The sequence below is a fragment of the Aspergillus alliaceus genome (genome assembly GCF_009176365.1).
Source record: "Aspergillus alliaceus strain CBS 536.65 unplaced genomic scaffold BDW43scaffold_15, whole genome shotgun sequence".
Classification (NCBI taxonomy): domain Eukaryota; kingdom Fungi; phylum Ascomycota; class Eurotiomycetes; order Eurotiales; family Aspergillaceae; genus Aspergillus; species Aspergillus alliaceus.
In genome coordinates this window covers 613,023-638,494 of record NW_022474698.1, presented here as the reverse complement: position 1 = coordinate 638,494, position 25,472 = coordinate 613,023, and the positions used below count along the sequence as shown (strand labels likewise).

Genomic DNA, 25,472 nt, shown 5'->3' with positions numbered 1-25,472 from the left:
GGGATCAAGTTACTTCTATTCCGAGGTCAGCAATGTGCTCACCACCATTGTTAGAGATATACATACTCCGCAGTTCTTGCACTGGCAGTTTTCGTTACAGGTGCAACTCTTGGGGCCGGTGCAGCCGCATGTAGTTCCACAGTCACAGGCCATTATGTAGGTTAAGATACGTTTAATAGATAGTATAGAATGTTCGATAAATATTTTAAGACAGTGGATTAGGTCAGTTTAGAACTTGAAAGTCCAAGGGTTGCGAAGTAAGCACCGAATGCAAAATTTATATAACCCCAGGTATGTGGGGAAAATAGCATCATCATGAGGTCAGAGATATTGTTTTTCTTTCTTCTCCTTTTAACATTTTGTCATACTTTTGCAACGTTAAATAACTCGAACCATTGGTTCTTTATTTTGTAGTCATTGGCTGTCGGCCGAGTTCGTTAACCATGGCTTGTTCAGCAGGTTGGCGTTTGTGTCTAGAACTCTGGGGAGGCATGATCGGGTTGTTTCGGAGATGCTGTACGATAAAATCTATGATAGACATAATTCATCCTTCGCGAGTTTATGCTCATTGAAATGATTGAATCGATTAGACCGCCATTATGACCCCCCGCTGGGGGGAGAGGGGAGGATGGGCTTACTCCTGCGTTGATTGTACCCACTTGGAACTACTTCAGTGGTACCAGATGGCTTGACTCCACCGTTGACGTGGGTTCCAGGAGTCTCGACAGGTACATTTGAAGTGCAGGAGTCAGGAAGATTAGGTAGCATTTATAGTACTATACCTGGGGTTCTCAATATTTGACCATATACTGTGAAAGATATCGATATAGTGTACTATCTGGAAGTGACATCCAAAGTGGATCATCCCACCAAAAAGAACATCACCTGAAGAATGATACTAGGTGGGAGCACAAGAAGGGGATTAATTCACTTGCATGGGGAACCACTCACATCTCGACGATCTTTTCTTTATCGTCTCCAGTTCCAAACACTCCTGAGACGGCCTGGTGCAGGTGATGCGTTGGTATGTTGTTGATCGTTGGCTCGTTTTGGACCGTCCCCTTGAGTACCTGTTCGTTAGATAGATAGTAAGTAATATGTAGCTTCAGCCTCTAATGGGGGTTCGCTATCCTTGCTTCCACATTTCTTTTTGAGTTGGTTTAATATTTCTTTTTTTGTTTCCTTTTAAGATGAGCCGAAAATAATTTTTAATATTGCCTTAACTATTGTAATTTTTATTTTTATTTAGATTTTTCAGAACTTCTATTCTAAAAAGGAGAAATCTTGTCAGCTGGATTATTGATCAGTGGCTTTGGGTGTTCAGATGATTGTTGTCGTATCTTGAACTTGGAAGATTAATTCGCGCATGGCCTTAGGTATCTACCGGTATTGAATAGGGACCAGAAAGAATCTCTAGGAGTATTTCTTACAGTGAAGTTCTCCTAATCTTTTCTCTATGACCTGTCAAATAGACATTCGGTATGGATGTGTATTTATATACTGAACTTCAATTAGATCATCAGGTAGTGGGGAGAATACAAGAGTAAAGTAAAATAAGAATATTATGTACTCTGTAAGTAATTCACCAGTAATCTAATCGGGTCACCTGCTGACTGCGGTCCCCAGTATGGACAGGGGAGAAAGAATAATAAAAAAACCAAATATAAAAAAGACGTTTGGTCGATTACACGGTGGAAATTACTCAGATAACGTGTGGTGATCAAACGGTACCTAACTTACTGATTGGAATTAAATTGATTTGATTTATTGAAAAAGGAAAAAGCAATGGATGTCGTGACTTCTTCGCCCCACGGAGTCTTAGAATAAGAGAAGCCGCCGATGTTCTTCAACCTCATCTCTCCTGCTTTATCGAACACCCCCCTCCCATCTTAACCCTTTGAACAGCTCCTGGTCGGACAGTTTCATGCTTTGAGAACCTCTTTTTTTTTTCTTTATCTTTAACCACTCTCCTCCTTGGAGACCCCTTACCCCCCACATCACTCACCTCAAACAACTTGGCGCCTTCCCCCGGTTCTGACCTAACCCCAGCATTCTCCCCCCCCCCAAAAGTCCGATAAGCCTCCGCCCGTCGATATTGGGAAATTCTTACCTCCTACCCACCACCAGGAGCTCCATCAAACCAAGTTCCACCTTGCTTCTGCCGATATTACCTCGGTATATCTATCACAATAGAGAATTGACGGTCATTCGGCCTGAGACAAGCTCCATCGTCTGGTCGGAGCTGAGGCAGTATCAGTGACCCGCCACTGATATAGGTCTGCTCCCCTGGTTCTTCTACAGAGCCAGGTGAAAGGGCAGATCTACCCAAGTGTTCGATCTGGCAGACCACCCCTACGCCTATATACCCTCCTCCGCCGCTCCCGACCGCCCTGACCCTCCTATCCCCATCGAACCTACACCGTCCTACCCGAGAAGCGCTCCCGCTCCCGATAGCATCCTGTCGTCATCCCGTTCGGATCCTTCCGTCGATAACTCCTACACTACCGCGGGTGCTCCTGGACCTTTTCATCTGTCTTCCACCCGCCGTCGTCGCCGTCGTAGTACCCCCAACTCGCGTGAACGCACCGCTGAGGGAACCGGAAGTCTTGCGGGAGATTCCACGGCAAGTGAGGCCGCTGTTTCGGAACAAAGGACACATCCCACAGAGGGTCACTCGCCGTCCCCCAAGCGCAGGCGCCTGGCAAATATGCGTCCCGATGGCATTTCAAGCGCAAACGGTCCTTCCCACGTGTCTAACGGCTCCGTTGCCTCTCCGTCTCATAAGGTGGGTCTCTCCCACTCCTTGAACGGTCAGGCTCCGTCCGCTTCCTCTAATGGAGACCTTTATACGAATGGAGTACAGAAGTCCTCTGCCAATACGACATCATATTTTGGACATGACCGAGAAGAAGTAACGCGCATCCTCATCCAAAGTTTGTACGAGCTGGGCTATAACGGCGCAGCGTCACTATTGAGCAAGGAGAGCGGTTATCAACTGGAGAGCCCGGCAGTTGCTACGTTCAGAGGCGCAGTACTTGCAGGGCGATGGGGCGAGGCGGAGCGAATTTTAGTACAGTCTTTCTATCCAGATGGAACAAGGCGGACGACGAGCGGTGAGGGTGACCACCCTCCAACGAAGGAGAGGTTGGTATTGGTGGAAAATGCGGATATGAACGAGATGCTCTTCTATCTACGACAGCAGAAGTTCCTCGAACTGCTGGAGACTCGTAATCTGTCAGCAGCATTGACCGTTCTCCGTCATGAATTGACACCGCTCAATTACGATATTGGGCGTCTACATGCTTTATCTAGGTGAGACTTTTAAGAGTTGGCGCGTTTTTGTCGAAGCCTTTAAACTAACCACGGCCTCAGTCTTTTGATGTGCCCCCCGGAACATCTTCACGACCAAGCCGGCTGGAATAGCTCGATAAACTCATCTCGGGAGAGGTTATTATCTGAACTATCAAGTGCGTTATTTCTGAAAGCCCTCAACCACAGTGTTCAGACTAACACTCGAGACAGAATCTATATCTCCGTCTGTGATGATACCGGACAACCGTCTCGCCATGTTATTAGATAATGTCAAACAAAATCAGATAAACCAATGCTTGTACCACAACACTGCAAGCCCGCCGTCGTTATATTCCGACCACATGTGTGATCGGGCAGACTTCCCACTTCGAGCGGGAATTGAATTAAGTCAGCATTCGGACGAGGTTTGGTACTGTCAATTTTCGCATGATGGCACAAAACTGGTCACGGCGGGCCGCGACCATAGTGTTATTATCTACGATACCAACACTTTTGCCGTGTTACATAAGTTGATGGAACATGATGAGGGTGTTGCGCATGCCTGCTGGAGCCCAGACGATACTAAGATCATCACTTGCTCTCAGGATAAGAAAGCCCGCGTATGGAGCGTGGATGTAGGCCTCTCTCGTTCTACCTTTGGTTGCGTTGTTGCTAACTATAAGCAGACTGGCCGCTGTCTCTTGACCATCAATCATCATCGGCAGCCGGTGACGGCTGCCGCATGGGCTGCGGACGGCGAGTCTTTTGTGACAGCATCTCTTGACAATTCCTCGCAACTATGCCATTGGAGCATGCGTGGCCACGCTCTGCACATGTGGCAAGGCGGATTTCGCGTACAAGACTGTGCTATCACGCCCGATGGACGACGACTGATCGCTGCCGACGTCGAAGAGAAGATTCACGTTTATAACTTCCTTACCCACGAGGAGGAATACTGTCTAGCTTTGAAGAGCAAGCCCACCTCTGTCGCAGTCAGCCGGGATTCACGCCATATGCTTGTGAATTTGTCCGAAGGCCAAATACAACTCATCGATATTGACACGACAGATGTCATCCGGCGTTTTCAAGGGCAAAAGCAGGGGTCCTTTGTCATCCGGAGTACCTTTGGAGGAGCAGCGGAGAATTTTGTCGTCAGTGGAAGCGAAGGCAAGTTGTTCTAGGCTAACGGTTGTTTATTTCATTGCTAACAGTTTAACAGATTCCAGGGTCTATGTATGGCACAAAGAGAACGGGACCTTGGTGGAAACCCTAGAGGGTCACATCTCTGGATGCGTGAATGCAATCTCCTGGAACCCTACAAACCCCAGGCTGTTTGCTTCCGCCGGAGATGATTGCTTGGTTAGAATGTAAGTCTTCGTCTGATCAGCCACAACTTCTTCCGGCTTTGAGCTGACGAGAACCAATCCAGTTGGACCCGGGAGCGTGACGCGAATCCTCTTACTACTGCTAGTAATCGCAGAACGACACCGGCGAGTGGCTTCGCACGCACGAGTGCTATACGATCAACATCAAGCTTCTAATGAACTGCCGCGGGAATAAACCTATGTTTACACTCTGACTTCTTTTTCTGAAGATCGATTAATTGTCAATATCAAGGGATGTACTCGGAGCTTTTGGACTGGAAAGACAAGCTTTTCTTGTTGCATCTCTAATTCTTGCCCCTCCAATCATTCCCCGAACCTTTCTGCATATACACATCTCTTGGTCCCTCGCGATACAGGTAGTCCGCGCTCCCGTTTTGGCATTGCTGATTGATACGTGTTTTCCGTTGGCGCTTATTGAGCAATAATTAATTGCCCCTACCTTGCATTGATGCGTCGGGGACGGCACACATCACATATGTTTTCCTTTTTTTTATCACATACACAGGTTACACGGTGCTATTCATGGGTTCACTTTTCTCGTTTGGGTGATCGGGAAGGTTCGGACAACATATCCGGGATTGGTCTGGTGTGAGTGGGATTTGGTTTGGTCTTTGTTGTTTCCTTTTCTCTCTCTCCTGTCTCCTTCACAATTTGTTGTGTTCAGCACACACATATGTTCTTCCCATTCCACTCTCCATCGGTAGAGTCTGCATCATAGGTGCTTTATATATATCAATAAAGTCAGCTTAGTCTGCTGGATGAAATGTTCTCTTGTCACAAGAGCTTTGGACCATGCCGAGCGCCGAGAAATGGCCATTCACTTGTAGGGTTCAGTTGTCTACAGGGTCTGTACACTCATTTACCGAAGAAATCTAATAAACCCCAAAAAATAGAATCGTAAATTTGATAAATTGAAAATAGAAAAATTCCCCAACTTCAATAACCATGAATAATATCCCACGTAGCTAAACTCCATTTCGAAATGAAAAAACAATGGTCAAGGGGAAGATGCAGTCAGTTCTTGACGATACACCATATTTTGATAGTTTTTGAGTGAGCGATCTGGAGCTTGTCAGACTTGATGACCTGTTGAGTGACCGTTGATGTAGTCGGAGACTTACCAATTTGATTATATTCCCTTTTCCTCCACGCTGGTCTTGGTTTCTTCCTTTTAATTTTTTTTCTCTCTCTCTCTTTCTCTTCTTAGGATTTACGGGGTAAGGGGGGTTCGGTTGGAAGGGTGGCATTGAGGGTTGACCCTGGGTGGTAGAGATGGATTTATTGGTGGTATGGAATGGGAGGCGGTCGTGCGGATTATGAGAGGAGGTCGGCGACTGTGGGGTTTATTTGTTAGATACAATATATCTGAGAATGGCTAGAGTTACGGAGGGCTTACCGTTCATAGGCATCTCATCGATCTGAGTAGAATAGTACAATTCGATATCACGAAGGATGCGCACATCATCGCTAGTGACGAAGTTAATGGCGACACCCTTGCGGCCGAAACGACCGCTTCGACCGATACGGTGGATGTAGTTTTCACGGTTGGTGGGGAGATCGTAGTTGATGACGAGGGAGACCTGCTGGACGTCGATACCACGGGCCCAGACGTCGGTCGAGATAAGCACACGCGAGTTACCCTGGCGGAAATCCTGCATGATACTGTCCCGCTCCTTCTGGGGCATCTCGCCGTGCATGCTAGAGACCGTGAAGTTGGCCTCGCGCATCTTATCCGTCAGCCAGTCGACCTTGCGGCGCGTGTTGCAGAAGATCACGGCTTGCGTGATGGTTAGCGTGTCGTAGAGATCGCAGAGTGTGTCGAATTTCCATTCTTCCTTCTCCACCGCGATGAAGTATTGCTTGATGCCTTCCAGTGTCAGTTCGTCACGCTTGACCAGCACGCGAACGGGGTCCGTCATGAACTTCGTCGTCATGTCCAGCACGTCGTAGGGCAGGGTGGCCGAGACCACGACCACCTGCGTGGCCGGGGGCAGGTAGCGGTACACGTCGTAGATCTGTTCGCGGAACCCGCGGTTGAGGAGCTCGTCGGCTTCGTCCAAAACCAGCATCTTGATGTGGCGGGTGCGCAGGTGACGACGACGGATCATATCGGCGACACGACCGGGAGTGCCGGAGACAACGTGCTGGCCGTAGTCTAGCTTCCGGATGTCCTCGCCGATGTTGGTACCTCCGATACAAGCGTGGCATTGAACGTTCATGTAATCACCGAGGGCCATAATAACGGACTGAATTTGGGTGGCAAGTTCGCGGGTGGGAGACAGGACGAGCGCTTGACTCTCACGCACAACGGTATCGATAACCTGGAGGATACTGATGGAGAATGTAGCGGTTTTACCAGTACCAGACTGGGCCTGGGCGATGGTGTCGCGACCTTTGCAGATCTGCACGATGGCACGCGATTGCACAGCCGAAGGAGACTCGTATCCGTATGCGTAGACTCCGCGCAGAAGACTCTCCTTCAAATGCATGTCTTCAAAGGTCGGAGCAACCGTGACCTCCTTGGAGGTGTTGAACTCCATCCGGTCTGAATTTGCGCCTGTTAGTATACAAGTATTTCAAGGGAAATCGATTTCATGCATACCATCGGCCCGTCTGTCAATGCCGTCCGCCATTTTGAATTCACTGATCCCGCTATAAGTAGTGAAAGAAGAGTGTCGATTCGCGCGATAGTGCTGGCCCCTCTAGTTAAAGTGCGGACTTCGATCAGCTTCTCGCGCGACTTTTCCTGGAGCGCCACCGCCCGCATCACGTGATAGATACTCGCCGCAAAGCTCTCATGGCCAGCGACGATTTGCCCATATCAGCCCGGAGAGCTGGACAATCACATCTTTCATCAGGAACGGTCGCTGCTCGGCCTGTACATTCACCATGATCATCGAAGACCAAAGATTCATCCATGAGGATATCGAGAGACTAGAACAGGCGGTTGCGGATCGCGTGGCCGAGGAACCTCGTAATGTACGTTACTTCTCTTCAATTTCCACCCCGTTATAATTCCAAGCTAACCAACTATCCATCATTGAAGATTCGGGATCGCCTGGCTCGCGACCACGAGATAGCCCAGTTTCTGAACCGTATAGACGAACAATCGAGAAGACTACTAGAGATTTACAAAGATGCGGACGGGGCCCGAGAGAAGGAAATCCAGGCGATCTCGACCGGCGACCAATTCGAGGAATTCTACAAACAACTAGATGAAATCAAAAATTTTCACAAGCGCTATCCCAATGAGCCCGTGGAGAACCTCGAGCGAGCATACAAGCGCCGCGAAGGCGAGCCGATTGGAATCGACATCGATAACATGTTTACGGGTGAAGAAGGGTTCGGCCAATTCCTGGACCTGACAAAATTGCATGAAGATTATCTGAACCTTCCTGGTGTTAAGAGGTTAACGTATGTGCAATACCTCGAGGTCTTTGATTCCTTTACACCCCCGCAGCTTCTTATTAAGCGGTCCAATAAGCTGTCCGATACGTACTTCCAGTATGTTGGGGACCTGGCAGAATATTTGGAGGGATTCATCAAGAAGATTAGACCGTTGCAGGACCTAGATAAGCTTTTTGGTAGCTTTAATGAGGAATTTGAGAAGCAGTGGGCGGCGAAAGAGGTCCCTGGGTGGTCGGAAGAGACGGCCCAGAATGGTCCTCAGGGTCCCAAGACTGAAGGAACTGGGGAGGGTATCTGGTGCGCTGATTGCGAAAAGGAATTCAAGAACGAGAACGTGTACAAGAATCACTTGACAGGCAAGAAACATATCCGGGCCGCCGAGGCGAGAAAGGCTGCCGGGGGTTCTGGCGAGAAGCCAGCAACATCGAATGGTGCTTCTGGTGTGGCTCATCGCCTCAAGGAACGTGCTGTGGCGGAGCGTGAGCACCGTGTTCGGTCTTTGGCTAAGGTGTTGGATGCTGAGCGTCAAGCAACGCGGATCAACGTTGAGCGTAAGCAGGGCATGACCGAAAGAGAACGCCAGATGGAGCTCGAGGCACTACTAGCAGAATCTGAGAACACTGGCGGCGACCGTGGGGGTGATCAGTCTGATGACGATGACGAGGACCGGATCTACAACCCGCTTAAGCTACCACTTGCCTGGGATGGAAAGCCTATTCCCTACTGGCTGTACAAACTCCACGGGCTGGGTGTTGAGTACCCCTGTGAGATTTGTGGTAACTTCGTGTACATGGGCCGCCGTGCCTTCGATAAGCACTTTTCGGAAGGCTTGCATATCTGGGGTCTGAAGTGCTTGGGTATCACATCGAATACGAACCTCTTCCGCGAGATTACCAGGATCGATGACGCACTTCGGCTGTGGGAAAAGCTTGAGCATGACCGCAAGAAGGACAAAGACAGCCGCGACAATGTGGTACAGATGGAGGACGCAGAGGGCAACGTGATGCCAGAAAGGATCTACTTGGAGTATGTTTCTCCGTTCTTATACTATGCGAAGTTCACAATATGCTAACATATATCAGTCTTCAAAAGCAAGGAATCCTCTAGCCGCTGCTTTCCATCTGCGCATTACGTGTATTCTCCTATATCCACATATCTCACGTTTAAAAGCCCGGAGTTTGACGGTTGTTTTCTTCATTTCCGTAGGGTCTCATACCATTGGGTTGTCTGGCTTGGAATAATAACTATATCAGTGCACGGCCCTCATATACCTCATGTATTCTACATAAGAGTTTGCCATCATTTACAAGAGAAGACTATTACAGTTCCCTCCTTACATTCCGTAGATTTGGTTCAATATCAATGGTTTTCTAGTGCCGATCACGTGCTTTCGCGATCCATGGACACGACCCCCGTAATTTCCCTGAGATTTCGCGTCAAAGTCCATCACTCTGCTTGCATGGTAACTCGAGCGTTAATGTCCTAAATATACACTCTCTTGGTTAGGTATGACACTACAGTTTTGGATAGGTGGTCTAAAATTGTGTAATCTGTGTCCTAGGGCTTATCGGTGTCTTGAACACTTCGGCCTACTAGAACAGACATAGATGGGCTTCAAATTTTCCCATTTATGTGACCTACTTTCGTCTCTTGAGAATAACAAGATTTTGAAGGCCACTACTGAAGCAAGGAACCATGACCCAGACGTCCGGACCCTAACTCACTGGTTCCAGCAACATGGCAAGCGGCTCCGCGATAAAGACACGGACCAATTGGCCGTTCTCTCGTGCATGTTCCCCGAAAAGCGAGTAGACAGGGTCTACTGGTTAAAGGACACCTCGCTGGCAAGAGTAATAGGCCGATGTCTTCTTCTCGGGTCGTCTCGGCGCGAAGAGCTCGACCGGTGGCGCGCTTCCGGGGGCATAGACCTAGCACAATGTGTGGAGAACGTCATGCGACAGGCGGAGAACCACATTCTCGAAGGTCAGGAAGTCACTGTGGAGGAGATCGACGCTGTGCTGAATAGAGTTGCGTCTCGGTGTAGGTTTTCTGGGCCTCGGTTGCGCAGACAGAGGGCGGCGGTTGATGTGGATGAGGCGCTGTCTCCTCTATATCGACGCCTGCATAGCAGAGACGCGAAGTGGCTAACTCGGATGATCCTCAAAAGCTATTCTCCTGTTGTTCTACCGCTGAATTTGACGCTAAGGAGCTTTCATTTCTTGCTTCCCCATCTTCTCCTTTTTCAGGATTCTTTTGAAGCCATGGTAAATATGCTGGCGGCTGAGCCAATCAGTCATTTCCCGCCACACCCGGAACCTGGTCTTGCTAGGGACTTGGGGATCATAGCTATGCAACATTTGAGCCCGGTGGTTGGGGTTAAGATCGGACGGCCTGATTATTATAAGGCTCGGAGTATCAAACATTGTTGCCAGATGATCGGCCGCCGTCGCATGAGTATGGAGAGGAAGTACGATGGTGAATATTGCCAGATACATATTGATCTCTCGAAGCATTCTAGTTCTATTCGAATATTCTCTAAAAGTGGTAAGGATTCTACTGCAGATAGGTCAGGGGTCCATCAGGTTATCAGAGATTCGTTGAGAATTGGAAAGCCTGGCTGCAAGTTCTCTCGTCGGTGTATCCTCGAAGGTGAACTATTAGTATGGAGCGACCGACATGGTAAAATCATGGACTTTCACAAGCTACGCAAATTCATAACACGGTCTGGCACGTTCATCGGAACGGAGGGTGATTCTCCGTGAGTTATCAAGTCAAGCCACCTAGAACGATGTATTCTGACTTGACTTAGGCCACAGCTTTATGAGCATTTAATGATTGTGTTTTTTGATATTCTACTCCTTGACGATGATGTCTGTTTGAGAAAACCGCACCGAGAGCGACGGTTACTATTGAAAGACGTGATACAAGTAATTGCAGGTCGTGCTGACATTTCCGAGCAACGGGTGCTAGACTTCTGTCGGCCTGGGAGCCAGTCGCAGCTAGAAAGTATTTTCGCTAAGGGCGTCGCTGAGCGATGGGAAGGGTTTGTCTTAAAAGGTTGTGAAGAGCCTTATTTTACCACCTTTCCCAGCCGAGAAAATGGCTCCTATGGCCGCTGGATCAAACTGAAGAAAGATTATATCCCTGGTCTGGGAGATACAGTAGACCTTGCGATCATTGGCGGACGGTATGATTCTCGCGACGCTGTTGGGCTGAAACAGATCAACAAGCTATCATGGACGCATTTCTTCATTGGGTGCCTCGTCAATAAAGACGCCGTTCTGCAGTCAGGTTCTAAACCCAAGTTTCGGGCAGTCGATTTAATCAACCATCATTGCATGAGTGTGAAGAATATGCAGATTCTCAATCAGTTCGGGGAGTACAGCGCCTGCGGTATAGATTCAGGCCATGGCTTCGATATAGAGTATGGGGCGAACAATTTGCCACGTATAGATGCTGTTTTCAAGACTCCATTCGTCGTCGAGATGCTGGGTAGCGGGTTTGAGAAACCATCCGGCGCCAGATATTATACGCTTCGTTTCCCGAGAATCTTGAAGATCCACTGGGATAGATCATTTGAGGATGCAGCATCATTTAAAGAGCTGCAACTTCTAGCCGAAGATGCCCGATCAATGCCATCAGATGAATTATTAGAAGAAAACGAGTGGAACAAACGCCTGAAGCTGGGGAACGGCTCATCGGAGTATATCATCAACCGATCACAGAGCTTGACGAGTTCTTCAGGACTGACACAAAGCCCGGTAAAAGGGCACATATTAAATGGAGCTACGCAGCCTGCTGTTGACGGGACATCTATCCAGAACTATTCCAGCAGTCCCGTTAAGGAAGACAGCGAAGGACCGCCCGCACTCGCACGTCCTATTCCTATTTACGTGGACGAAACGATAGTATCAATATCGTCTGATAACTCGGACATCCACGGCAACTTTCTAACCACGAATGACAACCTCTCGTCGCACCAAATCTCCTATCAAAAGAACAATGTTTCTTCCACTGATTCCGTGAAACAAAAGAATAGCAAACCATCCGACGAGTCCGAGAACAGCAACGCATCAACCTACTCAAACATGTCATCTACACAAACCAATTTCCCCTCTACACAAGACTTAAAAGCCCTCAAAGAGCATGCTGACATCTTGACCTGTTCATCAAGAATCAATAATCCACCACCACAAAAGCCCCTAAACCCCATCAAATCTCTCCACATGACCCTCCCCATCCACATCATACAAAGCAACCCACCGACCTCACAAATCCCCAAAATCAACCTTCCCCTAACCTACATACCAAATATGAACACCTTCCTCAAATCACTCACGTCAAACTTTCACAAACCTCACCTAAAAAGCACACCAGCCCTAGGCCTTCTCCTCTTAAAGCCCATTGAAACACCTCTAGGCCCGACTCTCCTTGACCTAACCACCGCTCTTTACAAAAGACTCCAACCCTATTCCAGCAACAGTCCAACAAGTGGAAAGATCTTCCTCCTGGATTCTTCCTTCCTAGATCATGGAACGGTTATAACTGATCCTAGACTTTCTCATCGAACAAGGTGGGAGGAGATCGGGAGGAAGCACTTCTATGCTTCTGTTTCTTGGGGTTCGAAGGGGAGAATCGATGAGATTCCCTGTACGCCTTCGGACGGGGGCTACAAGGGGAGTCTCGACTTGGGACCTAGGGTTTCTATTGAGTTCGACAGGGGTGCATTGGGCATTATGGAATTGAATGGACCTTTGAGAGTGGTATGAGACAGTATGATTTGGAGGTGTTATAACGCTGTTTATTACCTAATTGTGTAAAAAGCTTTGTCAGAAGAGCTAACGGCTTCTATCTGTTGCTTATACGCTGTACTGATATTTGCAATAAATAACCATAGTAAATCCCTATATAATGCCGACACCTAGCCGCAGAATGCAAACGTCAAGTTGTAAGCACGCCCAGCACAAACGCCTCGCTACCATATTGTAAGAATGAAATCAATCCGCCCCTGGTGAACCTTAATAATGCAAAATGGACTATCTGGATAAAGTTATTTATTCATCGCCTTCCCTTCTAGCTCTTACATCTCTCATCAATGCCTTCGCCTCCTCAACCTCTACTCCATCCTGACATAATTCACCCGCCAGCTGATCCGCGCGTTCGAGATCACCGTTTCGTAAAGCCCATCGCGCGAGCCACAATCGCGCTTTGGAGGTGGTGACTGTAGGTCCTGTTCCATGCCAGGAGTCGTCCTCGTTGTCATTCTGGTTGAACGAGGAGGATTGGCGGGCTCGGCGGGAGGGTTGTTTTGTCCCGGCTTCGGATTGGTCGTCGTCGTTTTCGTTGTCGGAGGTATCTTCTACAGGCATCTGGCCTGATTCTTGCTGCAGGGTGAGTTCCATGTAGCTGGCTGCTTCTTCGTCATCGCCGAGGCGTTCGTAGAGGGTTGCGATTTGGTGGAGGGTTTCTGGGTCGAGGATCTTCCGGCCGGAGCCTCCCATAAGGGATGGATCTTCGGCGTAGTAGGAGCCAGCCACGAGAGCGCGTTTGAGAGCTTTGATACTTTGCGGCACACGGCCCATTTTAGCATAGCAGGATCCGACGGCTTGCCACATTTTCGGGTCGTAAGGTCGTAACGCGGCGGCACGTTGGTAATAGAATAAAGCGTAGAAAGACATGTCGAGGACTTCGTATGCCTGGCCTAGACCGTACCAGGCACGGTAGTCTTTGCGGTTGACGTCAACAGCGCGGCGATATGATTCAATCGCCGCATGCGTGTTCTTCATCTCGATATATTCGTGGCCCATCAGAGTCCAGGCGGAGAGGAAGTTGCGATCTAGTGTTAGGGCTCGACGAAAGTACATCACTGCCTTCTCATGTTCAGATTTAAGTGAGTAGTAGTTCCCGACGACACAACAGGTTTCAGGTCGGAACTTGTCGGTTGCTGTTGCAACTTGTGCGACGAAGGCTAGCTGGGGACGCGCGCCCATCACGTATAGTATATTAGAGTAATGATCGAGGCTGTCAAGACGATGAGGGGACGTAATCAGTATCTCGGTGAATATACGTGATGCCTCTTCAAAATCTTTCAGACGGTTAGCATTGTACCTGTGTGCCAGAGTAATAGGCTATTATATACCTTTGGAGTGATAATAGAGGAGGGCTCTTTGGGTCATGAGAAACGCGCTGTTGGGGAATATTGTTTCCAGCTCCGACAGAGCCTGGTAGGTGTCTTCAGTAGCTTGATATAGTTCCTGGCTACAGTATACATGGAATAGGAGTGTCATAATATTTTGAGGGAGAAGATCGACGACTTGTTTCAGCTGTGTAACCATTAGTAACCGGCGAACATCAACGCGCCTGGAGGGAAAGATACATACATCCTCTGTACTCGAAAGAAGATCGTTCAATTCCTGCCAGGAGCCCCAATGAAATGGGTTCAAGTGAACGCTCCTTATGAGCCACTTCTTCGCCTCCTCCTCGTTTCGGCCTTTGAGTAGAATAACTCCGTAGAGATATTCTAACCAACCCTGATTGCGCTCTTCGAATCCTTTCTCTCGACGCTCGGTCAGCCAGCCCTCTAGGCCCCGCGCAAGGTCCGGCAGTTCTCGATTGACCGCTGCGCCCCCGTCGGCTGGTCCCAGGACCATCTCGGTCTCCTCATCCTTCCGCTTTTCTCCCGCTAGGTACTTGGCGTACAGTGCAAGAAATAATGACTTCTGGCTCAACTTGGGATAGGGGTTCCGGCACACACTGCTATCCTTCCCTCCGACGTTCTGGGACGCCTTCGATTTACCCTTCTGCGGGGTTAACGATTGTCTCTTCTTTTGATTCGGCGACGACGTGGAAAGCGCAACGGGAGATATGGTCGGAGGCAGGAAGACGGCTGCGCAGCGATCGTACTCGCGCGTATCGAAATATGACTTTGCTAGGAGGTATTTATAGGACTCTTGGGCTTCAAGGGACGCTTCGACGGGATCTTGGGTTTGGAGGTAGGGGTTTGGACGAGTCGAGGTCGTTTCAGGCACGTCCATTGGGGATTCGGGGTCGGTGTCATATTGGTCCAGTGGCACAATGGCATCTAGCATCTCTGCCGCCCTATTCTGTTCGATCAACATTATACTTCTTTAAGCGACGAAGGTAGGTCCGCATATGGTACCATTTGGCAGATTGGTATAAACAGCGCTCGGAGCATTTTATGGCGGCATCCTCAAGCCGGAACTTGAGCTCCTGTATGTTCTCTTCGGTAATCTGCGCCGTCATCGCGACCAGAGCAATGCTCGAGTGGAGTTTCTGCAGATTGTCGTAGCTCTGGAGGAGAGGTTGGCTGGTGTGGGCGTCGTCGATTGCGGCAGTTCGCGCCAATCAAGTCCATGCGCGATTGTTTGTATTGTCGGAGCTTCCGCGAAACAGGATAAATTGCTCTCGTCTTTTCCCCTTTTTTTTCTGGCCGAGACAACCGAAGAGCCCAACCCCACACGACAAGCCAAAGAAGGCGTTGAAGTACAAATGAATCCTACCAGGCGGGTCCAAAGGAATAGAGGTCAGAAAGATGTCAGAGATGTGCCTGGTGTACAAGGGTAGGCCGATTTCTTAGCCGATTTCCTGATTGGGGGAAATCGGTCGGGCAAACAGCGCAAACAAAAACTCAACTGGCGGGGCTTGCAAGAAGTATATTGTACTCCGGTCTCACTCCCCCTTCATGATACCTTCCCCTCACCTTTCCCCCTCTCAATTAACATTATACCTCAGTTTGATTCTTTTCAAACAATGCCTGCCACTGAACGTGCCGCTTTCCAGGAGGTTTTCTCTACCTTGGCCGAGGACCTCCTGGCCTATGCGAAGACCTCCAACTTGCCGGAAAATGCTATGCAGTGGTTTGAGAAGGTATATCCCTAGACAAATTGCCCAATTTCTTGCGGCTGAAATGTACTCATTATTCTTTGCTCCGTATAACAGGCCCTCAATGTCAACGTCCCCGGCGGAAAGCTTAACCGCGGTCTCTCCTGCCCAGATACCGGCCTGGCTCTCCTCGGGAAGCCCCTGACCGACGAGCAGTTCAAGCACCTCAGCATCTTGGGATGGCTCACCGAACTTCTCCAGGCGTTTTTCTTGGTCAGTGACGATATCATGGATGGCTCCATCACCCGTCGCGGTCAGCCATGCTGGTACCGTCAGGAGCGGGTCGGCCTCATCGCGATCAACGATGCCTTCCTGCTCGAGTCCTCCATCTATGTCATTCTCAAGAAGTATTTCCGCTCGCACCCTGCCTACGTCGACATCATCGAACTATTCCACGAGACTACCTGGCAGACGGAGTTAGGTCAGCTGTGCGATCTGATCACCGCCCCCGAGGACCAGGTCGACCTCAACAACTTCTCCATGGAGAAGTACATGTTCATCGTCACCTACAAGACCGCCTACTACAGCTTCTACCTGCCCGTTGCTCTGGCTCTGCTCTACCTCCAGCGCGCCACCCCCAGCAACCTCCGCCAGGCCCACGACATCCTTATCCCTCTGGGCCAGTACTTCCAGGTTCAGGATGACTACCTCGATGCCTATGGTGACCCCGAGTTCATTGGCAAGATCGGCACCGATATCAAGGATAATAAGTGCTCATGGCTCATTAACCAGGCCCTTCAGCGTTGCAACGCCGAGCAGCGTCAGCTCCTCGACGAGGCCTACGGCCGTAAGGACGACGTTCTGGAGGCTAAGGTCAAGGCCCTCTTCAAGGAGCTGGATCTCGAGAAGGTCTACCACGAGTACGAGGAGAAGATCGTCGGAGAGTTGAAGGCCAAGATTGCCGCCATCAACGAGTCCGAGGGACTGAAGAAGGAAGTCTTCGTGTCCTTCCTGAACAAGATCTACAAGCGCTCCAAGTAAAGCCGTGTGCGGTCGATTGTCATTTTCTGGGCGAATTAGAAGAACGATACCCCTTCTATATCCTGTAATTACACGCATTTTGCCACACCATAGATTAGCGGGTTAAAGAGCTGAGGAATACCTATTAATGACAATGGCTCACTCTTGCATGATCCAAAAACTAAAGTAGTACACATTGTTCTGGGAGCCTCGCCGGGTCTGACAAGCGTGATACAGCATGAATGCTGAAGCTCGTGTACTGCAGATCCGTATTACCCATACTGACAAAATCTAGTAAAAGCCTTTGCAGATATATTATCTAGATCCGAGGATGTCCTTGTAAAAGAGAGAATGTGGGACTTTAGCCCTAAAAAGGAATTCGCAAACATGGCAACACGTGAGGACATTCGAGGTCTCTTATCAGAATCAGACTCGGACTTGAGATCCACGACCCGGCTAGATCCAACCCACGAATAAGTGGACTTCGCGAACTGACGTATACAATCCTTACTGAAGTGGTCAACTGTAATCGCATCAATCCATTGTCAAACAAACTCGGACAATATTCAGCACTGAGACTATTCTCCACTCTAAAATTCTCCTGCCAAGCCACTCCCTCACACTTGGGAACCGAGCACAGATCCCACCCCGTCAAAGGCAATAAGGGGTTGCGCATCGCATTCACGTTGTCCACCACATCCTTGACAAGTGGAGAAGCAGATATGAAGAGTGTCAACGATTGGCAACCCGATCGCCAGCCGTTCGTCACCCTCGTGAAAACCCGGGGCGCTAACGGTGGATCGAACGGAAAAGCCGACAGCACAACTGCCAGTTCAATTAGGGTTGTCGTAGCACTTCCCCACCGGAAAATTAGACTATTCGACGCATATATGAAAGAAAATCGGTCTGCCGATTCAGCTGACGAATCCCTTTTTTGGGTCTTGACAATGGGGCTACTCTTTCTTATTTCAAATTGGAATTGCTGCCCTTTATAATTCTTCGGGCAGTTCTCTGCTGATGTTGTCTGTGGATGACAATAACCTAGGCGCTTTGTTCGTCGTCGTTCGATGATGATGATGATGTCGACGCTAGATGGGCTACTGATTCTTCTAGGGCTTGTCCTTGTCAGTGTAAAGGCTGACTATGGCCCTTATTTCCAGTCTGCGGATTATGACGAGGGGAAATTCGGTGAATGGCCCACAGAAACGTATCGGTCTTCGCCGATTGTTGGCCCGTCGCTGAATTATCTGCAGTATAGCGACGAGTGTAAGGATGGACTTTACACTTTTATCGCGCCCCGAGGGAATAAAGTAGCCAACCCGGGGCCAATGATCCTCGACCAGAACGGACATCTTGTTTGGACAAAGCACTATGGCCAGACGTATAATCTGAACGTCTACACGTTCAAGGGCCAGCAGTATCTGACGTTCTGGGTGGGGGACGACGGCGTGCGCGGACATGGCGAGGGAGCGTACTATATGGTAAGGCATATCATCCCTTTTCCCCGTATACATACCCTACCATACTATATATCACCGTTCTAAACCAACCTCAAAGCTAGACTCGTCTTACCGAGAAGCCTACAAAATCAACGCAGCAAACCGCCTCCGGGGTGACCTGCACGAATTCCACATCACCCAAGACGACACAGCCCTGATCACCATCTACGACGTGATCCCCGCAGATCTCACCCCCGTCTCAGGCCTCGAAGAAGGCTGGATCTACGACGGCACCTTCCAAGAACTCGACATCGAATCCGGCAAACTCCTCTTCCAATGGCGCGCCTCTGACCACTTCAACTTCACCGACATGTACCGCCCCCGCGAGAACGGCGACTCAACCCGCTACCCATGGGACTTCTTTCACATTAACAGCGTCGACAAAGACGCCCGCGGCAACTACCTAATCTCGTCCCGCTATGCCAGCACCTTAGCCTACATCGACGGCTGCACCGGCTCCATTCTCTGGCACCTCGGCGGCAAGAACAACAACTTCCAAGATCTCTCCCACGGCGCCGCCACAAACTTCTCCTGGCAACACCACGCCCGCTTCCACACCAACGGCTCTGCAATCACCCTCTTCGACAACGCCTCCCGCGGTGACCCACCCGCCACCAACCCCCAATCCCCCTCCCGCGCCCTCTACCTCTCCCTCGACTACGAATCCATGACCGTCAACCTCACCCACCAGTACCTCAACCCCGAATCCCCCACCTCCCAATCCCAAGGCTCCGTCCAACTCCTGCCCCCCACCCCCAAGTCCCCCACCCCCAAGGTCCTAGTCGGATACGGCCACATCCCAACCTGGACCGAATACTCCCTCTCCGGCCAGGTCCTCTGCAACACGCACTTCGGCGCCGCCTCCGGAGACGGAAATGTCATGTCCTACCGCGTCCTCAAATACCCCTGGTCTGCCTCCCCGCTCACATCCCCCGATATAGCGGTGTACCGGTACACAGCCGCCGTGAGCTGGAACGGCGCCACGGAGATCGCCACCTGGGCGCTGGAGGGTGGGGATTCCCCTCGTGCCAAGTCGTATGCCTTTGTAGCCGCGACGCCGAAGATGGGGTTTGAGACGGTGGTTGATATTCCCGCTGATGCGACGGTGAGGTATATCCGGGCGGTGGGGTTGAATTCCACGGGGCATGTGCTGGGGAGGTCGAAATTGGTGAGGTGGGATCCTGGGTCTGAGGAGGCGGTTGTGGGGAGGCACGATGAGGTTGAACCGGGGCCTGGGGTAAGGGAGCTCTGGTTGTTTTTTGGGGCGTTTGTGTTGGTTTTGGGGGTTGCGGGTGGGGTCTGGATTGTTTATCGGCGCTGTGGGTTGTGTAGAGGGGAGGATAGGGAGAGGGGCGCTTGGCAGCCCTTGGATCGGTTTAATGGGGATGAGGATTTGAGTGAGGGGGAGATGGATGAGGTGGAGTTTGCGCTTTTGGGGGAGGAGAGGGGGAGGATTTGGCACGAGGATGGTGATGGTGAGGAGGATGAGCGGACGATGGAAGGGGAAGGAGAGGGAGGTTTGATTGGGTAGGCGAATTTCTTTCTTTCTTTCCTTTATTTAGTACCTTTAAGTATCACTGTATATAATCTTTAATTCGTTGTATATAGACTTGGGGTTTGGCGACAGAGATGTTTACCTTCGCCAGTACTATGTATAACACGATGATACCAAGCCAAAAACTACGTGAAGCTAAGTATGAGCTAGTAGACTACCAATGGTACAACGGACATTATCTTATTGCCGATTGGAGCAGATTGCAGCATGCGTCGCCGGTCTTACTGTTTACCTGGACAGATTACGGTATACTCTACAAGCACGCTGCAAGCATCCCAAAGCAGCATCAAAAGAGATATACTTGATGAGACTTTCGGCTTGCATTGGATCGTATGACTAGTAGCAGATAAACTATCCATTCAAGACTGAACCCGAACCACCTAGGCGGTCGAGGCCACCTGCAGACGCTTGAAGCCACCTTCAGCAGCAACCTGCTTCTGCAGCTCCGCCATCCGCTTCTGGTCACCCAGAGGGTCGGTCGAATCCGCATCCAATGTCCAGGAGAGGTACTGGTTGGTATAGTTGGGCTGGAAGTCGGGGTCGAGGATAGCCAGACGCTTGCCGTAGTTGGTGACCTTAGCCCAGTCACGAGTGACGTTCTTCAGGTCACGGCTGAAGTAGGCAAAGGAGCGCTCGAAGATCTTACGGTTGACGGGGGTACCCATGATGGGCTTCATGTCAACGTATTCCTCGAACGCCTTGGCGGGCTCCGCGAGGACGTAGTCGGTTGCACGCTTGACAGCATTCATGAACTTCTGAACCTTCTCGGGGTTGGCAGCCAGGAAGGCGTCGTTGGCAATGTAGAGAATGGAGCAGAAGCAGCAGCAGCCGAGCTCAGCGAGCTGGTCGATGCGAAGCATCTGAACGTCGTCACGGGGGCGGCCCTGGCTTGCCAGCCACTCAGCCAGCTCAACCATCTGCACGTTCTCGAGACCAATGCCGGCATCGATGTCGCCGCGAATGATGGCCTTGGTAACGTTCATGCCGCAGCGGACGGCGGTGTAGTCATCCGCGGTCATGCCGTAGTACTTGGTGAGCTCGTCGATTTGAATCTATAGAATATTAATCTTAGTTTTTTCGACAATAGAACAAATGATGCATACCTTGCCAAACTCTCCAACGTAGCCAATTCTCTTGCCCTTCAAGGAGCGGAAGTCCTCGGTGATTCCGCTGCCCTTAAGGTAGACAACTCCGGTGAAAGGCTCGTCGAGAAGAGAGCCAATCGAGGTGACGGGGAAGTTACGAGCCTTGGCCTGGCATGGGAGTTAAGACACTTTCGTGCGGAAAACGCTAGGTGGGGATGATGCATACAGCCAGAGTGTGAATCATGGCCTTGAAGCCCATGTCGACCTTGCCGCTGCCAATGATCTCGGTGACATCGGAGGGGTCATTGGGCTCCAGCAGAGCAACCTTGAGGCCTTCTTCCTTGAAGTAGCCCTTGCTCTGGGCGAGGTACAGGGGGGCGTGGTACGGGGTCGCGTGCCTTTATAACACACAAAACCTTAGTAACAGTTCTAGATTATGACAAGGAAGTAAGAAAAAAAACACCAATGGCATTTCATACCAGTTGGTGAGGAAGGTAATCTTGTCAGTAGACATCTTGGCACAAATTTAAGTCAAGAGCTCTGAAACTTGTTAGTAACGAGGGAGGGGAGTCCCTCTTCTCTGTGACAAATAAAGGGGAGCAATCAGTGCCACGCATGTCCTTTCGCTAGTATTATCTAGATCAAGTTATGACAGTATAATCTCAGAACGACCAGACCCTGCCCCGTACACCTAGTACATATCCACCCAGCATCAGCCCCTCGTGTCCAGTCTTCTTCGAGGGGATGCCCTTTTCAGAGACCTAGACACGCAGGGATAGCATATATGGTAGATGAGTAGCTAGGGAACCAGAACAGGAGTCCAAGCCGAACACCTGTCATGCGCAAGCTATGACTGATATACAATGTACGATACCTTGACCCGAGGGGTTACCCCATAGCGAAAAGACCCAGAAGGTCATCCTGGCTGCGCGGCCTCATGGTGAGCCGTACCGAGCGGATTGCAGCGTTAATTGAGAAGGAATTGAAGGAATTTAGGATGAGAATTGGGGTTGAGAGAAGAGAAGGAGGAAACTGAAGAGTGGGGAGGAGTCGTCGATGAATAAATAATACGGCCAAGTCACATGTATTCTCCCCCACCTATAATTACTCAGACTTAAGAATACCAGTAGTAAGTATGGAAACTCACCGGAACCCTGAAGACGAAAACCGTCTTTGGCCCCATTGGATACTCGATTCTTCCTCGACTAAATCCAGTAACCACTTCATCTTCTTTTAACTGTTCCCCCCCTCCCCCCCCTCTTCTACTTGGACTTCCGAACAATTCCCACATAGCCGATAAAATGAAATTGGGAGGACCAAGTGGAATGGCCCTTAATGGCTCTTAATTACCCTTTGTTTAACCTCTTTTTGTACACGATGATATGTCTTTTCTCTGGAAGACCGTGGTCCGGTCAATCCTGAAGGGGCCCGGATCAGCCTATGGCCCTTCGTGTTGAAGTGGGACTGTTTAGTACTATCGATCAACCCCTCACTAAACTAGTTTCTCAACACAACTTCTTTTGATATGATGTCAGGCAATTGCGTAAGAACATCAGGCAATGAATTTATCCCCAATAGACACAGATGAGTGAAAGGCTCACAAGGAAAATGCGAGGGTAGAATGAACGGTAAATGCGTAAAAAAAAAATATATATCCAGGGAGACTTAACAGTCCACGTCCTGGAAACGGTCGGTGTATTTCTCTCCAAACAATATCGGTAGAGCATGCAATAGAAGTAAGAAAGACAATTGTAGAAAAGCTATGGCACATAAACACACAAGAAAATGGCACCAACATCACTTCTCCGAACGGAACGCGTGGCTGCCGATATGGTACACAGCCGTCAATCAATTACTGCCATTTACGGAGACCTGGTCGAGGGGCGACGCGGGTCGATCGGATGCCTTTTTCGTCCGTAAAGTAAGTGGGAAAAAATGGTCGTCGGGTTCATCGTCCTCGGTTGTGCCACTTTGATAGCCCAGTTAGGAATTCACCCAAGGAGTCCGGTATGGTCCAGGAAAACACTTACGGTAGGCGCCATGCAACATAATCCTCCGTACTCAGGCCTTCCTTGACTTCCTGCAGGGACGCGAAATCGCCGGGGGTCATCATCCCCGACCGATCCCTAGGCGAACCAGGGACGGACAACGGACGGGAGAGCTTCTGTTCAGTTCCTCCGATGATATCAAAGAAGTCTTCATCGCTGCCGAATGAAGACGGGTACGCTGTAGGTAGTCCAGTCGGTTAGTGAGATCTTTTTTCATTTCCACAAAAGGTACGAGAATAGTGACGAAAGAGAGCATACCTCTCCGGAGAGCCAGCTGTCGAGCTTTGACATACTCCAAGCCCATCCGTTTCCAGTCCAACAGATCACTCAGGCGCTCCGTGCGATTACGCTGGTTGATCCGTTGGCGGCGGCTCTTCAAGGCGAAGTTGAACATGAAGTCCGTCAGTTGATTAACGGAATCGTCAACGCCTTTCATGCGGCGATCTACTATATAAATACCGTAGTCGGACGAGTTCTCGATCAGCTCCTCCATGTAGCAACCAAAGCCGGACAGGTTGGTGGTGATACTGGGCACCCCCATCACGGTGCATTCAGCGGGTGTGTAACCCCACGGCTCATAGTACGATGGGAAGACTCCAAGATGAGTGCCCCGGACGAAGTCATCGTAATCCAATGGCAACACAGGGTTGGAAGAGTTGAGGAATTCCGGGTGAAAGACAACCTTAACGCGGTCCGTCGGATCGTTGAAGAGATGCACACGGCGAATCTGGTTCAAAATTGGATCTTCCGAGTCATTGGCCATGTTATGAGTGACAATTGGGGGAAGGGAGTGCCTCTTCATGGCGAACAGTCTACGTCGCAACAGTACGCGATCTTGACTGGCCATGAGGTCCTTCTCATCTGGCATGTTGTCGCCTTCCTTCCATGCGAGACAGCGCTCATACATTCGCTTCCCGATGCCTTTCTCGATCATCTCGATTGTGTCCCTTAGAGACTTCACGACAGCCTGTCCCTTGAGGGATTCAACCGTCAGAGACGTGGTCTGAGCCGGCATGATAATGAAAGCGACCACTGTGGTTTTGGACCCGTTGGCTTTGAGGCGATGGTTCAAACGAGCCAGGCTTTCGATGAACATATCGACTCCCTTATTACGGAATTCGTAGCGTCCCGCTGTGAAAAGGTATAGGGTGTTGTCCAAGTCGAAGTCGTTATGACCGTAGAAATGGCCCCGAACGAAGTCATTAATCTTCTCCTTGGACTGCGAGTGTAGATTCTGGAACTCATGCACCGCAGAAAACTTTTTAACATTGAGCCCATTCGGTAGCACCCCGTCCGGCTTCCTCTTCAGAAGATGCTCACTTTCGAATGCCGTAATATGGGAGACGGTAGTGAAAACATCTGCCGTGTGTGCCGCGGCTCGCTCGATACAGTACCGGTGGTAGATTCCACGCTTCCCAGCCTCTGCGTCCACGTCAAAGTGCTGGAGGTGGTTGTAGAAATCTACCGACCCTGCACAAAGGTAGCGACCGAGTAACGTTGCATGAGTGGTGAAGATTGTTGTCAGGTCCATATGCCGCTTCTTGGTCAAGGGAAGGGCTACCCCCGCAAGCCATTCATGGAAATGGGCAACCACGGCAACCCGTCTTTCATGGGCGATGAACTAATTCCTCGCGTTAGTGTAGCTCGCATCCAATGATGATATGGCCGGATTGAACTTACTTCACCAAGGAACCATGCTACCAGGTACCCGAACACAATCGCTTCGTTGGTTTCCGAATCCGCAGCCGGGGACGGGATTCCCGCTGTATTCCACAAGTCTCCTTTCCACTCATCCAGGTACTTGTATCCGGTTCCTGTGTCAATCAAGAGTACCCGGGGAGCACCTTCAATGAGCCAGCGACCGTAGATTACCTCGATGCCACGCTCCTTCATCGACTTGATCGTATCGATCATGCGGGGATTCGACGGCGTCAGTTCTTCAACCTCCACCGCGGCAGAAGCACGATTCAAGGGACCGATCAGAGTGTATCGCTCGCCATATTCGGCAGTCGTTACGGGAGCTTTGGACTTGAGGACGGAGTAGATACCCCCGACTCGGTTGGCCACTTCCGTCGCAACCTCGAACAGCATATGGTTGCGAACATCCCTCTTGGGGGGTTCAGCGCCCGTCTCCTCACTGGCCATGATAATTACCCAGCAGGCGCTAATCGAATGAGCCAAAAGTGTAAGCAATTGAGAGAGACTGAGAGAAGACCAGCTTGAGTAGAAAGATGAGGAACAGTAGAGGTTGGACGAATGGAGGAAGGTAGAGGAGACAGTACGAGCTTAAGCTCACCCACCAAGTTTCCTTTTACCGGTCTTTATCCTTGTCCAACAGC

The 25,472-nt window shown here is 50.1% G+C and overlaps 9 protein-coding genes across 9 annotated transcripts; 5 read left to right on the top strand and 4 right to left on the bottom strand.

Moving 5' to 3' along the window:
- Positions 1–443: 443 nt before the first annotated feature.
- BDW43DRAFT_299502 (WD40-repeat-containing domain protein) lies at positions 444–4,832 on the top strand (the record flags this gene model as incomplete). Its single annotated transcript, XM_032044731.1, has 9 exons — positions 444–516; positions 675–676; positions 983–1,024; positions 2,315–3,312; positions 3,373–3,467; positions 3,523–3,926; positions 3,978–4,458; positions 4,511–4,658; positions 4,721–4,832. 9 exons carry the CDS (start codon positions 444–446, stop codon positions 4,830–4,832), a joined length of 2,355 nt encoding a protein of 784 aa, XP_031901664.1.
- Positions 4,833–5,516: 684 nt separating this feature from the next.
- Positions 5,517–7,374, bottom strand: BDW43DRAFT_54698 (ATP-dependent RNA helicase eIF4A). Its single transcript, XM_032050227.1, has 4 exons — positions 7,279–7,374; positions 6,073–7,221; positions 5,798–6,010; positions 5,517–5,738 (listed from the first exon to the last, which is right to left on the bottom strand). The coding sequence occupies exons 1-3, from the start codon at positions 7,307–7,309 to the stop codon at positions 5,991–5,993; spliced, it is 1,200 nt and encodes a 399-aa protein (XP_031901663.1). The 5' UTR covers positions 7,310–7,374; the 3' UTR covers positions 5,517–5,738; positions 5,798–5,990.
- Positions 7,375–7,519: 145 nt separating this feature from the next.
- On the top strand, positions 7,520–9,403 carry BDW43DRAFT_273067 (SF3a splicing factor complex subunit PRP9). The gene is made up of 3 exons (XM_032041589.1): positions 7,520–7,655; positions 7,723–9,110; positions 9,167–9,403. Exons 1-3 carry the CDS (start codon positions 7,566–7,568, stop codon positions 9,189–9,191), a joined length of 1,503 nt encoding a protein of 500 aa, XP_031901662.1. The 5' UTR covers positions 7,520–7,565; the 3' UTR covers positions 9,192–9,403.
- A 132-nt stretch (positions 9,404–9,535) lies between these two features.
- Positions 9,536–12,853, top strand: BDW43DRAFT_318752 (ATP dependent DNA ligase domain protein; the record flags this gene model as incomplete). The annotated part of the gene is made up of 3 exons (XM_032048751.1): positions 9,536–10,842; positions 10,894–12,423; positions 12,454–12,853. The coding sequence occupies exons 1-3, from the start codon at positions 9,692–9,694 to the stop codon at positions 12,851–12,853; spliced, it is 3,081 nt and encodes a 1,026-aa protein (XP_031901661.1). The 5' UTR covers positions 9,536–9,691.
- Positions 12,854–12,909: 56 nt separating this feature from the next.
- BDW43DRAFT_273064 (anaphase promoting complex subunit CDC23) lies at positions 12,910–15,713 on the bottom strand. The gene is made up of 4 exons (XM_032041588.1): positions 15,244–15,713; positions 14,465–15,182; positions 14,224–14,407; positions 12,910–14,169 (listed from the first exon to the last, which is right to left on the bottom strand). The coding sequence occupies exons 1-4, from the start codon at positions 15,345–15,347 to the stop codon at positions 13,139–13,141; spliced, it is 2,037 nt and encodes a 678-aa protein (XP_031901660.1). The 5' UTR covers positions 15,348–15,713; the 3' UTR covers positions 12,910–13,138.
- erg20 (bifunctional (2E,6E)-farnesyl diphosphate synthase/dimethylallyltranstransferase) lies at positions 15,714–17,171 on the top strand. The gene is made up of 3 exons (XM_032041587.1): positions 15,714–15,770; positions 15,837–15,971; positions 16,044–17,171. The coding sequence occupies exons 2-3, from the start codon at positions 15,855–15,857 to the stop codon at positions 16,965–16,967; spliced, it is 1,041 nt and encodes a 346-aa protein (XP_031901659.1). The 5' UTR covers positions 15,714–15,770; positions 15,837–15,854; the 3' UTR covers positions 16,968–17,171.
- Positions 17,172–17,818: 647 nt separating this feature from the next.
- Positions 17,819–20,360, top strand: BDW43DRAFT_318749 (arylsulfotransferase family protein). Its single transcript, XM_032048750.1, has 3 exons — positions 17,819–18,427; positions 18,504–19,920; positions 20,054–20,360. The coding sequence occupies exons 1-3, from the start codon at positions 18,014–18,016 to the stop codon at positions 20,101–20,103; spliced, it is 1,881 nt and encodes a 626-aa protein (XP_031901658.1). The 5' UTR covers positions 17,819–18,013; the 3' UTR covers positions 20,104–20,360.
- A 20-nt stretch (positions 20,361–20,380) lies between these two features.
- Positions 20,381–21,599, bottom strand: BDW43DRAFT_310076 (NMT1/THI5 family protein; the record flags this gene model as incomplete). Its single annotated transcript, XM_032046830.1, has 4 exons — positions 20,381–21,052; positions 21,104–21,253; positions 21,312–21,483; positions 21,565–21,599. The coding sequence occupies 4 exons, from the start codon at positions 21,597–21,599 to the stop codon at positions 20,381–20,383; spliced, it is 1,029 nt and encodes a 342-aa protein (XP_031901657.1).
- Positions 21,600–22,513: 914 nt separating this feature from the next.
- On the bottom strand, positions 22,514–25,310 carry BDW43DRAFT_318743 (glycogen [starch] synthase). Its single transcript, XM_032048749.1, has 4 exons — positions 24,814–25,310; positions 23,392–24,754; positions 23,116–23,311; positions 22,514–23,054 (listed from the first exon to the last, which is right to left on the bottom strand). Exons 1-4 carry the CDS (start codon positions 25,276–25,278, stop codon positions 22,934–22,936), a joined length of 2,145 nt encoding a protein of 714 aa, XP_031901656.1. The 5' UTR covers positions 25,279–25,310; the 3' UTR covers positions 22,514–22,933.
- Between the last annotated feature and the right edge of the window lie 162 nt (positions 25,311–25,472).

Bases quoted from the DNA above. Each gene is read 5' to 3' on its own strand.
- BDW43DRAFT_54698 (XM_032050227.1), bottom strand. From the start codon at position 7,309: ATGGCGGACGGCATTGACAGACGGGCCGATG. The intron at 7,222-7,278 runs GTATGCATGAAA...GCGCAAATTCAG, and splicing joins CATTGACAGACGGGCCGATG to ACCGGATGGAGTTCAACACC. The intron at 6,011-6,072 runs GTAAGCCCTCCG...TAAACCCCACAG, and splicing joins CGATGAGATGCCTATGAACG to TCGCCGACCTCCTCTCATAA.
- BDW43DRAFT_273067 (XM_032041589.1), top strand. From the start codon at position 7,566: ATGATCATCGAAGACCAAAGATTCATCCATGAGGATATCGAGAGACTA. The intron at 7,656-7,722 runs GTACGTTACTTC...CCATCATTGAAG, and splicing joins TGGCCGAGGAACCTCGTAAT to ATTCGGGATCGCCTGGCTCG. The intron at 9,111-9,166 runs GTATGTTTCTCC...AACATATATCAG, and splicing joins CCAGAAAGGATCTACTTGGA to TCTTCAAAAGCAAGGAATCC.
- BDW43DRAFT_273064 (XM_032041588.1), bottom strand. From the start codon at position 15,347: ATGACGGCGCAGATTACCGAAGAGAACATACAGGAGCTCAAGTTCCGG. The intron at 14,408-14,464 runs GTATGTATCTTT...ATGGTTACACAG, and splicing joins TTCTTTCGAGTACAGAGGAT to CTGAAACAAGTCGTCGATCT. The intron at 14,170-14,223 runs GTATATAATAGC...ACCGTCTGAAAG, and splicing joins CCTCTATTATCACTCCAAAG to ATTTTGAAGAGGCATCACGT.
- erg20 (XM_032041587.1), top strand. From the start codon at position 15,855: ATGCCTGCCACTGAACGTGCCGCTTTCCAGGAGGTTTTCTCTACCTTG. The intron at 15,972-16,043 runs GTATATCCCTAG...TCCGTATAACAG, and splicing joins CTATGCAGTGGTTTGAGAAG to GCCCTCAATGTCAACGTCCC.
- BDW43DRAFT_318749 (XM_032048750.1), top strand. From the start codon at position 18,014: ATGATGATGATGATGTCGACGCTAGATGGGCTACTGATTCTTCTAGGG. The intron at 18,428-18,503 runs GTAAGGCATATC...CCAACCTCAAAG, and splicing joins GCGAGGGAGCGTACTATATG to CTAGACTCGTCTTACCGAGA. The intron at 19,921-20,053 runs GTGAGGAGGATG...CGTTGTATATAG, and splicing joins TTGGCACGAGGATGGTGATG to ACTTGGGGTTTGGCGACAGA.
- BDW43DRAFT_318743 (XM_032048749.1), bottom strand. From the start codon at position 25,278: ATGGCCAGTGAGGAGACGGGCGCTGAACCCCCCAAGAGGGATGTTCGC. The intron at 24,755-24,813 runs GTAAGTTCAATC...GCGAGGAATTAG, and splicing joins TAGCATGGTTCCTTGGTGAA to TTCATCGCCCATGAAAGACG. The intron at 23,055-23,115 runs GTAAGTGTTTTC...GGGCTATCAAAG, and splicing joins TATGTTGCATGGCGCCTACC to TGGCACAACCGAGGACGATG.